The 11,776-nt window shown below is 42.5% G+C and overlaps 1 protein-coding gene and 1 long non-coding RNA gene across 2 annotated transcripts in view; one reads left to right on the top strand and one right to left on the bottom strand.

The window, feature by feature from the left end:
- LOC306932850 overlaps positions 1 to 11,776 on the top strand; it is a 520,149-nt gene that overhangs the window by 293,590 nt on the left and 214,783 nt on the right. The window lies entirely within an intron of this gene.
- rap1gap2a (RAP1 GTPase activating protein 2a) overlaps positions 3,101 to 11,776 on the bottom strand; it is a 186,425-nt gene continuing 177,749 nt past the window's right edge. Inside the window, exons 18-22 of the mRNA XM_079514780.1 lie at positions 9,942 to 10,043; positions 8,836 to 8,947; positions 6,300 to 6,402; positions 5,732 to 5,805; positions 3,101 to 3,942 (exon numbers count right to left, since the gene is read on the bottom strand). Of these exons, the coding sequence (XP_079370906.1) occupies positions 3,934 to 3,942; positions 5,732 to 5,805; positions 6,300 to 6,402; positions 8,836 to 8,947; positions 9,942 to 10,043 (400 nt within the window). The 3' untranslated portion in view covers positions 3,101 to 3,933. The remainder of the gene's footprint in view (positions 3,943 to 5,731; positions 5,806 to 6,299; positions 6,403 to 8,835; positions 8,948 to 9,941; positions 10,044 to 11,776) is intronic.

Below are 11,776 nucleotides of genomic sequence, written 5' to 3'. Positions count from 1 at the left end.
GGTTTTCTTCAACCAGTGGTCCTGGAGGGGTTCCAGGTGGTCCCCGAGCTAAATGATGATGGGAAATTAAACCAATTGGACCCTTAATATGGGTCTAATTGGTTTAATTTTACACTCTCAATAGTTAAATTGTTACATTTGCATTACTTAAATTATACAAGTCTAAGAATTGTTATTTTCATCAACGCCTGTCATCCCTCCTAATGGTACAGCATGGAGTTGTGCTAATAGTTGACCTTACATCACATCACATCACGTTTGAATAACTATAATTTATCTTTCTTTTCTTTAACATGGAAGGGGGGTGCACCGTTCCTGGAGATACTGCAATACCAGGTCGATGCGTGGAGTGGACGGAGCAAGCCCCTATTCCATCTCCCAGTTCCAAAAATCAATTTAATATATAGTCCCCGGGTAGGGGACGTATCAGATATTAAACTGATAAGAACAGATACTACACTTGATCTTAGCCAAAAGGCCGAGAAGCGATACCGACGTGTCTTTCGGAAAGGGTTAGTCACTCCCCGCAATAACAGTAAACCTTATGGTTTATTTGTGTGTATTTTAAGCGTCACGTGACGCTACAATGTGAACAACCGTTCAACAACGCCGTGCAACAAGGAGCCATAATGACTTCCTGAAGTCGAATATTTAAAAAGAAAATGAGAACAAGTTACAACTTTTAAGACCGACTCATACTTCGTCGCACGACGGTTTCGCTCACCGAAAAACAGCAGAGCTACAAGCCCACAGCGAGTTACGGATGTTACACGTTGTGGGCTTGTAGGTCTGCTTTTGTTTTCCGATACGCGACACCGCTTCCTGGTCACGTGGCTCACCAGAAACCAATAATAATTTGAGTAAATCTAGACGATCACAATGACAATTGCTTGATTGATTGATTGATTGATTGATTGATCTGCTGTCTGAGTCTGCTGTCACCCAGATCAGATATGTTGATCTGACGCTGACCCCCCCCATTCCAAAGCGCCAGCGCTCGCCCAGCAGTCTATTTCACAGGAGTATTATAGTTGAGTACTTAAATGCTGCACCATTTTACATGATTCTACCATAAATCATTACACAACAGTGACAAAAGAAGTGACACAAAATACAACATTTTATTTCAGAATAAATTCTCAATGGCACAATTACTTATAACGAAATATACATATAGGCTTTTTTTCTTCTTTCTTACTTTAAATTAACATAATATATAGTTCCTTTAATCTTTAGCATTTTTTTAAATTAACGTATAGACTCTGCAGTTACATTTTGTACATGACATCAATGCAAAAGATACGTTTATAATTTAATAAATTAAGGGGCGTATTAACAGATTGAAGGAAGGCTGCGGGGTGTTTTAGGCGATATACCAACGACAAGCAAAAAAGAAAAACAACCAACAAAACAAAGACATTTAAATTCTTTAAACACTTGAACCCTATTTAATAGTTTGGCCGTTCCGAAACCTTTCAATTCGAGAGACCTAAAAATCGATCGATCTACAAGCGCACAAGGCGTCGCTTCGCACAACGCTATTTTCACTACTTCTTAAACATTTGCTTTCAAATTCATGGCATTTCTTAAGATTTGTCTTTCCTTTCTGCATGGAATTACAAGGAAAATTGCAAGGAAATCGTTCCTTGAATTGGATTTGTATTTCACGATTCACATCTACGCTGTGTGCTTGTAGATTGGCTTTTTTCACTAGGCTATACAATTTTGCTTTCTAATTCATGGAATTTCATATTTTCTTTCATTTCTGCATGGAATTACTGTAAAAAAAATAATCTTTCAATTCCGTTTTTAATTCACGATTCTTATTCTCTCTAAAAATCACACCTGTGTGAAGTGAGGGGCGCTCTTACCATTATACATCATCATACATAATCTCATGAACAACTGAATTTATGTGATTGGTTGGTTAAATTTACGTCATATTTGGCGGACATTTGACGTAATTTCTCCTTTCATTGTCAATGGCAAATATTGAGACTTGTGGGGACAAAAGCTGTATATAGGAGCCCCTCAAAAATAAAACGTATAGGAAACTAAAACATGAAATAAGGGGACCCATCCAACTGGGTCTGCGACACACAGATGGGTCCCGACCCACTGTTTGGGAAACCTACTATAGTACCACAGGGCTCTGTGCTGGGACCCCTGATGTTTTCTCTTTTCGTGTTACTTTACAATAAAGTATGTCTTTGCTGAAAATAGCCGATCTACAAACTTGTAGATCGTCTATTCTCGCTGAATGCTGCATGGCCCCCAGAAAAGGGACGCCGTAGGGACTCACAGGGTTAAATAAAAACCCACCCGTGTGAAGTGAGCGGCCACTTTTTATCATGATGATGATGTACGATGATGAGAACGTCATCAGCCAATCAAAGTCATCGATTCCGTGCTTGTACGGAACAGACACAGACAGACAGACACACAAAGCTGCAGCATTGGAGCGTCTAGCGCAGCTAAACAAAATCCTCTACAAGTCTTTACATGGGGAATGAGTGCTAATGCTGTGTTCACTGTTCACACGGGCAGATGCAAAGCTACAGTCTACCATCCACTGTCAATGGAAGCCAGCGACATGAAGATACAAAGATGCATCCGACGTTTGTAGCTGCTGCAAAAGCTACAAAAGCTACAAGCTACACATTGTCTTCTGTTCAACTAACAGATGCAAAGCTACAAAGCTACAATCTGTAGCTGCAATGACACGCGTCACTACGGACGCACACATGATGACGTCAACGACCGTGGTGTGAGCGACGGATATACAAAGCGACAAATATGCTGTGCTCTTTGCATCTTTGCATCTGCCTCGGGTGAACGCAGCACAAGTCTTTCGGGTCAATGAGTTTAAGTCCAAGTTATTTTCCTTCAGGGTGGACTATAGGGGCTCCATTTTCGTCACCGCTAAACCCCTTATCCCTAAACTTCTTTGCCTTTTTTACTATTTTGAAAAACATGTTTGAATAGTTCAACTAGCCAATCTACATTGACACGTTGTGAGCTTGTAGACTGGCCATTTTAACTATTCAAAAATGTTTAGTAAAAAAAAGGTAAAGAAGTTTAGGGATAAGGGGTTTAGCGGTGACGAAAATGGAGCCCTATGTCTCCTAGGAGTCGGGTTTGTTTGCGAATGCAGCCCAAAGCTGGTGGTAATAACCTCCATAAGGCTAAAGACCAGCATGAGAGCGATATTGGACATTATAAGTACCGTGAGGGAAAGTTGAAAAGAGATTTGGTCTTGTCTGTGGTTGTTTTAAATGGTAGTTTTCTGATGTTGTCTGATGGTTTTTAACGTTTCTTTTAACACAATATTTGCCAGATTTCTCGGGATTATTGCTTAAATCCTCCTTTGCCAAAACGAGAAATCTCGGGTTTTCTTTAATGTCATTTAATCCAGAAGTATTTTATTTACCGTCCGTTAGCTGTTTCCATCGTTAGCCCCTGATGGCTTCCATGTTGTGACGTCATCGAATATCCAAATCTCCTCGCACACGCGCACGCACGCGATCTAAAGCAGCATCTTTAGGGGCTCAGATTGAGATGAAGGACAATGTTTACACCTTAATAAAACTTTAATCCGACCTCGCGAGTGGAAAACCAATGTCTACATCCAGAGAAGATGGCATGGACAGAAGCTACATGTCATCACAGAATCACTTCCTGTTGAACTAGGCTCAACAAGGCTGTGTAAAGAATCCTTGTTGAAGAGAGTTTATGGCACCTGCTACTGAGTTTAGCCACCTGGTGGCGGCATATAATCGGCTAACTGGTAGTTTTCTGTGTCTGAAGATTTTTAAGTGGTAGTTTTCTGTGGTCTTCTACAATGCTGTCTGTGGTGGTTTTCAGTGGTAATGTTCAGTGGTAGTTTGCCGTGGCCTCGGCCTGCGCTGAGCCTTCGTTTCCGTTCCAACGAAGCTACTCGGTCTGAAAGAAAAGATCGGGACAGAACACCAGCGAGAGAAGAGCGGGTTTAGCAGTTTTAGTAAAACTGAAAGATGGAGTGGTGTGATTTTTGTATGTTTATGACGTGACAGTACTTCATTAGACCCCTTGGTGTGGTTGTTATGTCATGTGTTTATGAGGTGACAGTACTTCATTAGAGCCCTTGGTGTGGTTGTTATGTCATGTGTTTATGAGGTGACAGTACTTCATTAGAGTACTTCATTCATGGTGTGGTTGTTATGTAATGTGTTTATGAGGTGACAGTACTGCATTAGAGTACTTCATTCATGGTGTGGTTGTTATGTCATGTGTTTATGAGGTGACAGTACTTCATTAGACCCCTTGTTGTAGTTGTTATGTGCAATGATGTCTTTACTATGCATTTTAGGGTTTCTTCCTGGAGGCTGAAACCTTCACAGTCAAACGTGCCAATGAAAAAAACAGTGATATGGTGACATCACAATATCATCCCCAACCCCTAACCCCTCCCCCTTTATCATACAACAACTGCTGTGGGTGTGGCTTCAGTTCAGGTGGATCGACACCCATCACCACCCACCAGGCAAACCAGGCATAGAGGTGGGCGTGTCAACATAAAATTACATTTGAACAAATATTGTACACTTTTTTTGAAAAACATCTTCCTCCTCATATAATAATAACACCTGATGATCATGTTTTAGGGTGGAATGAAATCATGGCACTCCATCTTGAAAGACACGCACCTGAAAACGTTCTTGTAAACGTGCATTCGGATGGACATTATCATACTTTTTGCATGCATTTAAGTTATTTGTACATGGCTATCTTGGTCAAAAGAAACGGTCAATAGAAACAAAGTTTCACGATATACAATCTGCAGTTATTTCATTATGCCCTGTCCCAGTTTGGGAACAACTGTCTCATGAGTACACGGACAAATGTGTCCGTGGCAAATTTTTTATTTTGCTTTACAAACCTTTATAATGTTCTTATTTTGATCAAAACAGCCACTTTAATACTGAATGTCAAGTCTCCAGGTTGTACTTACTATGACACTATGTATGGCAGATTAGGATTCCAACTAGGAGTCTTGTACTAGTCTTGTACAAATGTTTAATTAGCAAAGACCCCCTTAATGAATTGCATTTTATAGCGCTTTTCCAAGTGCTCAACGCGCTTTACAATGGTTCATTCATTCATACATTGGGAGGTGAAGCGGCGAACGGTCGACGCCAGCGTCCTCACTTCCCACATTCAGACACCAATGGTGGCAAGCTCACACCGACCAACTCATTGGAGTCAATGTAGGGTTCAGTGTCTTGCCCAAGGACACTTCGACATGTGGACAGGAGGAGACCCAGGGATCATTGGACGACCTGCTCTACCTCCTGAGCCACAGTCGCCCCCCTTAACTCTGAGAGTGTTCCAATTGAACACTCAAGAGTTACAGACCTGTTATGGTCATTCAGGGCTGTCTATTCATGTGTTTCTGGTAATAATTTGACAAAAATGTCCACCACAAGCCAACATGGCGGTGACCCCTGACCCCTGACCCCTGCTCATGCGACAGAGACACTCCAGGAGCGTTACTAACTCTCGTAGTGTTATATTGTGCTTCACTGCCTGCCTGTTTCGTTTTCGTGTTTTGTGTACTGGGGGACTGCATGCTGATGAGCATCTTTGCTAAATCCGGTGTATTTACGATGCATTTACATGTATAATGTCCACTAAAATGCACTGTCCCGTCAAAAAAATAAACAGTTAAGTAATTATAACTACAGGAACGTACCGTGGCGGCAGGTTGGCTCAGCTTGTCAAAACGGAACTTCAAGTTTGACCTGGGAGATCCCTTGCTTTTCACATCTGAAAAAAACAAACATTAAACACAACACCTCATGGCAGACATCTTACTTTTCACATCTGCACACAACAGGACACAACCGCACCATGACCCACCGACCAGCCTCCTGGAGGTATTTAAAATCAAATGATGCTGGCGGTTTTACTCATATGAATATGAAGCATCAGCTGACATGTATGTGCCCCTATCTGTGTAGCACTTTGATTCACAGATGTCTTAGTTCAACATCCCGAAGAGAAATGTGGTGTCTTTGCAACCACCTCTATTTTAATACATAAAGGCCAAAATGGACAAAATGTAAAAAGAACCACCGCTAATTCGCTGAACCCCCCCCCCCCCCCCCCCCGCAACCCCCCCGCCACTTGTGTATTGGCTGAGAAGGCAATAATCAAAGTGACCATCGAAGCATTTATCTGACATTGGAGGAGGAGGAGTGACCACAGACAACGGTTTCCGCAACACACACACACCTACAAACACTGGTGTATATTTCTACCTGTGGGACTGCGGCACATGATGACAGGAGTTCCTGATGTCTGACCATCGATGCTCAGAGCAGAACTGAAGACTGTAGAAGACACTGAGGACAGATGACTACCCTGAGAGAGAGAGAGAGAGAGAGAGAGAGAGAGAGGGTCAGAGCAGGACTAAAGACTGTAGAGGACACTGGACAGTGAGGACGGATGTCCACCCTGAGAGAGAGAGAGAGAGAGAGAGAGAGGCCACTCTACCGCTGAGTCACTGCAGCCCCACAGAGGTCCAAGGAAGAGTTAAAAATCCAAGTGATTTGAGACCAGCCTGTCTGGTATAATCCACCAGTAGGTCTGATCTTAGACCAGCCTGTCTGGTAGAATCCACCAGTAGGTCTGAGACCTACACAGAGCACTGAGAACTACTCACTGACCCCCTTTCCACTGGTTGGTTCCCAATGGGAACCGGTTCAGTTCTTTTTGGTTTTTAGTCCATGAGCCAGAGCTCCAAAATTGGTGGGCAAACTAGACCTATATTAAATTGTTTATGGGATCAATACAAGTAAATTAATACATGATAACCCTTCCACAGTAGTAGCTTTTTCATATTTTCGATTATTTTGCATATTTTCCTACATAATGCCTCATTTGCATATTTAAAAATTTACAATTTGTAATACAATAAATCATTGTCTTCGTGTAAGTACTCAATTGGGGAAGTTTCATGGTGATAACAATCTAATATAGGTATGGTTTTGCCCACTCAATTCATAATTAACGTTCCAATTTTGGAGCTCTGGCTCATGGACTAAAAACCAAAAAGAACTGAACTGGTTCCCATTGGGAACCAACTGGTGGAAAAGGGGCCACTGTGTCCAGTAGTTCTAAACTACAGAGATCAGTTTGAACTACTCACTGTGTCCAGTAGTTCTAAACTACAGAGATCAGTTTGAACTACTCACTGTGTCCAGTAGTTCTATAAACTACAGAGATCAGTTTGAACTACTCACTGTGTCCAGTAGTTCTATAAACTACAGAGATCAGTTTGAACTACTCACTGTGTCCAGTATAGTTCTATAAAGTACAGAGATCAGTTTGAACTACTCACTGTGTCCAGTATAGTTCTATAAAGTACAGAGATCAGTTTGAACTACTCACTGTGTCCAGTATAGTTCTATAAAGTACAGAGATCAGTTTGAACTACTCACTGTGTCCAGTATAGTTCTATAAAGTACAGATCCGTTTAAACTACTCAGTGTGTCCAGGTCCTCCATGGTCTCCGTCTCTCCTGTGGTTCTATAAACTACAGAGATCCGTTTAAACTACTCACTGTGTCCAGGTCCTCCATGGTCTCCGTCTCTCCTGTAGTTCTATAAACTACAGAGATCAGTGTAAACTACTCACTGTGTCCAGGTCCTCCATGTTCTCTATCTCTCCAGTAGTTATATAAACTACAGAGATCAGTGTAAACTACTCACTGTGTCCAGGTCCTCCATGTTCTCTATCTCTCCAGTAGTTATATAAACTACAGAGATCAGTGTAAACTACTCACTGTGTGCAGGTCCTCCATGTTCTCTATCTCTCCAGTAGTTATATAAAGTACAGATCCGTTTAAACTACTCACTGCGTCCAGGTCCTCCATGGTCTCCGTCTCTCCCGTGGTTTAAAGTACAGATCAGTGTAAACTACTCACTGTGTCCAGTATAGTTCTATAAAGTACAGAGATCAGTTTGAACTACTCACTGTGTCCAGTATAGTTCTATAAAGTACAGATCCGTTTAAACTACTCAGTGTGTCCAGGTCCTCCATGGTCTCCGTCTCTCCTGTGGTTCTATAAACTACAGAGATCCGTTTAAACTACTCACTGTGTCCAGGTCCTCCATGGTCTCCGTCTCTCCTGTAGTTCTATAAACTACAGAGATCAGTGTAAACTACTCACTGTGTCCAGGTCCTCCATGTTCTCTATCTCTCCAGTAGTTATATAAACTACAGAGATCAGTGTAAACTACTCACTGTGTGCAGGTCCTCCATGTTCTCTATCTCTCCAGTAGTTATATAAAGTACAGATCCGTTTAAACTACTCACTGCGTCCAGGTCCTCCATGGTCTCCGTCTCTCCCGTGGTTTAAAGTACAGATCAGTGTAAACTACTCACTGTGTCCAGTATAGTTCTATAAACTACAGAGATCAGTGTAAACTACTCACTGTGTCCAGGTCCTCCATGTTCTCTGGTTCTCCCGTGGTTTAAAGTACAGATCAGTAAACTACTCACTGTGTCCAGGTCCTCCATGGTCTCCATCTCTCCAGTAGTTCTATAAACTACAGAGATCAGTGTAAACTACTCACTGTGTCCAGGTCCTCCATGGTCTCCATCTCTCCAGTAGTTCTATAAACTACAGAGATCAGTGTAAACTACTCACTGTGTCCAGGTCCTCCATGTTCTCTATCTCTCCAGTAGTTCTATAAACTACAGAGATCCATTTAAACTACTCACTGCGTCCAGGTCCTCCATGTTCTCCGTCTCCCCCTTGGTTTAAAGTACAGATCAGTGTAAACTACTCACTGTGTCCAGGTCCTCCATGTTCTCCGTCTCTCCCGTGGTGCTGCTGAAGCTGCTGGTGCTGGACGAAGACCTGGAGATGTTTGGTCTGCTCTCCTTCATCTTGGCGAACGGTCTGGAGGTCAGGAGAAAGTTCTTTGAGACACACATAGGGGTAGTTTGGGGGGCGTGGCCTAATCCGCCATTGCTGTTTAGGGTTCAAGACTATTGGAATTGAGTTTTTTTGGATTGCGTCTAGCCCAGGACCCGTGGATGGAGAAACGAATAGATGATGTCGCCAACGCGGAGGCGAAGCGTTGCCTGGTGACGATGACGCCAAGAGCCATTATTAACCCATTTTAGGCCTGACGTTGAAATAAAAAATCACACCCGTGTGAACTGAGTGGTGTAAGGTCTGTCTGACGTAATGAAATCATGTCTGACGTAATGAAATCACACCCGGGTGTGATTTCATTACCTGGCTTTGTTTGTGCAGAAAAAATGAGCATGGTTGCTATGTTCACCCTGTTCACCCGGGTGTGATTTCATTACGTCATTACAACAGGGTGAACATAGCAACCATGCTCATTTTTTCTGCACAAAAAAGCCAGTTGTAGGAGTGGTTTACACCACTCAAAAAAACGTTCGCTCTGAAAGAATATATATTCAAAGATTTGTGCCGCATTTTTAGGATTTTTCAAAAATAGCAGACCACTCGGTGGCACGCTATGCGCTTGTAGATCTGCTATTTTTCAATAGCTAAAGTATAACATAATGCTTAGTTAAAACACCAAAAGGGGTTCCCGCCCAAAATGGGTTAAACACTATAAACCCTAGGCGGTCTGTGATCATACATTTATCTCGTCCAATCTCGCCCATAGCAGTGAAACTGTTAAGCTGCCCTGAGAGCAGCAATTTCACATTGGTGTATGTATGTACTGTACCTTGGAGATAGGACCCTTTCCAGACTGACTAGCGAGTGACAATTCAGATTCACGGAACGCAGCGATTCAGGCTGGAACCCAGGCTATACGTCCTGTCTACTTTGGATACTTTGTACGAACAGATCTCAAATTAATTGCACCTCGCCTATCTTTAACGGAGCAGATCTCAAATAAATGTTACCTCACCTGTCTTTAATAGGGCAGATCTCAGGAGAGCTGGGATTGGACGTTGTTGTCTCTGACCTCACTTCCTGCGACAGTGGGCAGAACTCTGTCGTCTTCTGGTCGCTGAAGACAACGAGGACGAGGGTGTCAATCAAACATGTTAAAAAAAATAAAAAATAAAAATACAATAGCAGAGAACAATGGGCTCTATGCACACACATTTTGGAAAGAACGTGGGCCCCTTCCCTACTTCCTACACATTCTGTTTCATTCTGGTCAAACAAGAGTCAGTGGCCGCGGTTACATGCAGGCTGATCATTCCGAATAAATACTTCCGAATAAAATGCATCCGAAGTAATGTTTTTTGCTGCGTGTTTACATGGGAAATGGTCATTCTGAATGAGCGTTTACAAGGAGATGTGATATAAGACATGATACATGTTAATTCACGTGAAGAGAGAGAGAGAGAGAGAGAGAGAGAGAGAGAGAGAGAGAGACTGTTGAACACACACACACACACACGCCTAGCCCCATATGTGCCCTCTCCCTACAACACACGCCAAGCGTTGTAAGCGCTGATCTACAGGCTGACAACGTGTCCCATCTGTACATCGCATAAAGCATATAATGCATAGCTTATCTGCACGATACACCATCGCCGCATCATTATGGCATAAAGTAGGCTACCAATTGGGTGTTTAATACTAGATTGATTGCAGGCAGCTGGTCATCAATACAATTAAACTGCAAAGCCGTTATGTTTCATGACGTTTTGGTTGCAACTTGGAATAGGCAAGTTATAAAAGTTTAAAGGGATAGGATGGACATAGGATAGCGATAATAGCGTATTCTTGGGAATGTGTGTGTGTGTGCGTGTGTGTGTGTGTGTGTGTGTGTGTGTGTGTGAGAGAGAGAGATTACTGAACAGCGGACTGACGGGATTTCGTCCTCTCTCCCCTCCGTCTTTCTGTGAGTCCCCCGATGCACTTAGCCTACAGTAGCATGAAGCATCCAGATACAAGGCTGGCTATATAACCTTTCAAACATGTTTGAAAATTATCAGAGTGATACCCAACTCGGGACGGTTGGATCTTTGAACACTCACAGATCAGGGGGATCATCACCACTGCTGCTGCTGCTCCACGTTTTTTTTTTGTGGATTTCGGATCTGCAAAATGCACGAAATAACGCGCTCTATGTGCAAACTCCTCGGCGCGCCTTGGATATGAGCGCCTTGGAGTTGGAGCGCCTTGGAAATGAGCATGCTCAGAAAGACCAGAATGAATTTACATCCGAAGCAGTGTATACATGAGTCCAATTTTCTTTCAATCGCATTGAACATCGGAATAATCCGGCCAGTGACATCGGAATGGTTTTTAAATCGCATCGAGCATTTTCATTCGGATTTAAGTTTTTGTAGGTGTTTACATGACAACGTTTAATAGGATTTAACTTCTATTCGGAATTAAGAGGGGTTGAAAGACCTCATGTAAACGTACCCAGTGTTAATGATACTAATGAAGGCTCTGTTCCATACTGGTCAGAGTCAGTGTTAAAGACACTAATGAAGGCTCTGTTCCATACTGGTCAAACAGAGTCAGTGTTAATAATGAAGGCTCTGTTCCATTCTGGTCAAACAGAGTCAGTGTTAATGATACAAATGAAGGCTCTGTTCCATTCTGGTCAAACAGAATCAGTGTTAATGACACTAATGAAGGCTCTGTTCCATTTTGGTCAAACAGAGTCAGTGTTAATGATACTAATGAAGGCTCTGTTCCATTCTGGTCAAACAGAGTCAGTCAGTGATAATGATACTAATGAAGGCTCTGTCCCATAAGGCAGGAGTTCTCAACGTT

This window comes from Electrona antarctica, assembly GCF_951216825.1.
Source record: "Electrona antarctica genome assembly, chromosome: 11".
Lineage (NCBI taxonomy): Eukaryota > Metazoa > Chordata > Actinopteri > Myctophiformes > Myctophidae > Electrona > Electrona antarctica.
Note: the sequence above shows the minus strand (reverse complement) of the source record. Positions and strands in the feature narration are given on the sequence as shown.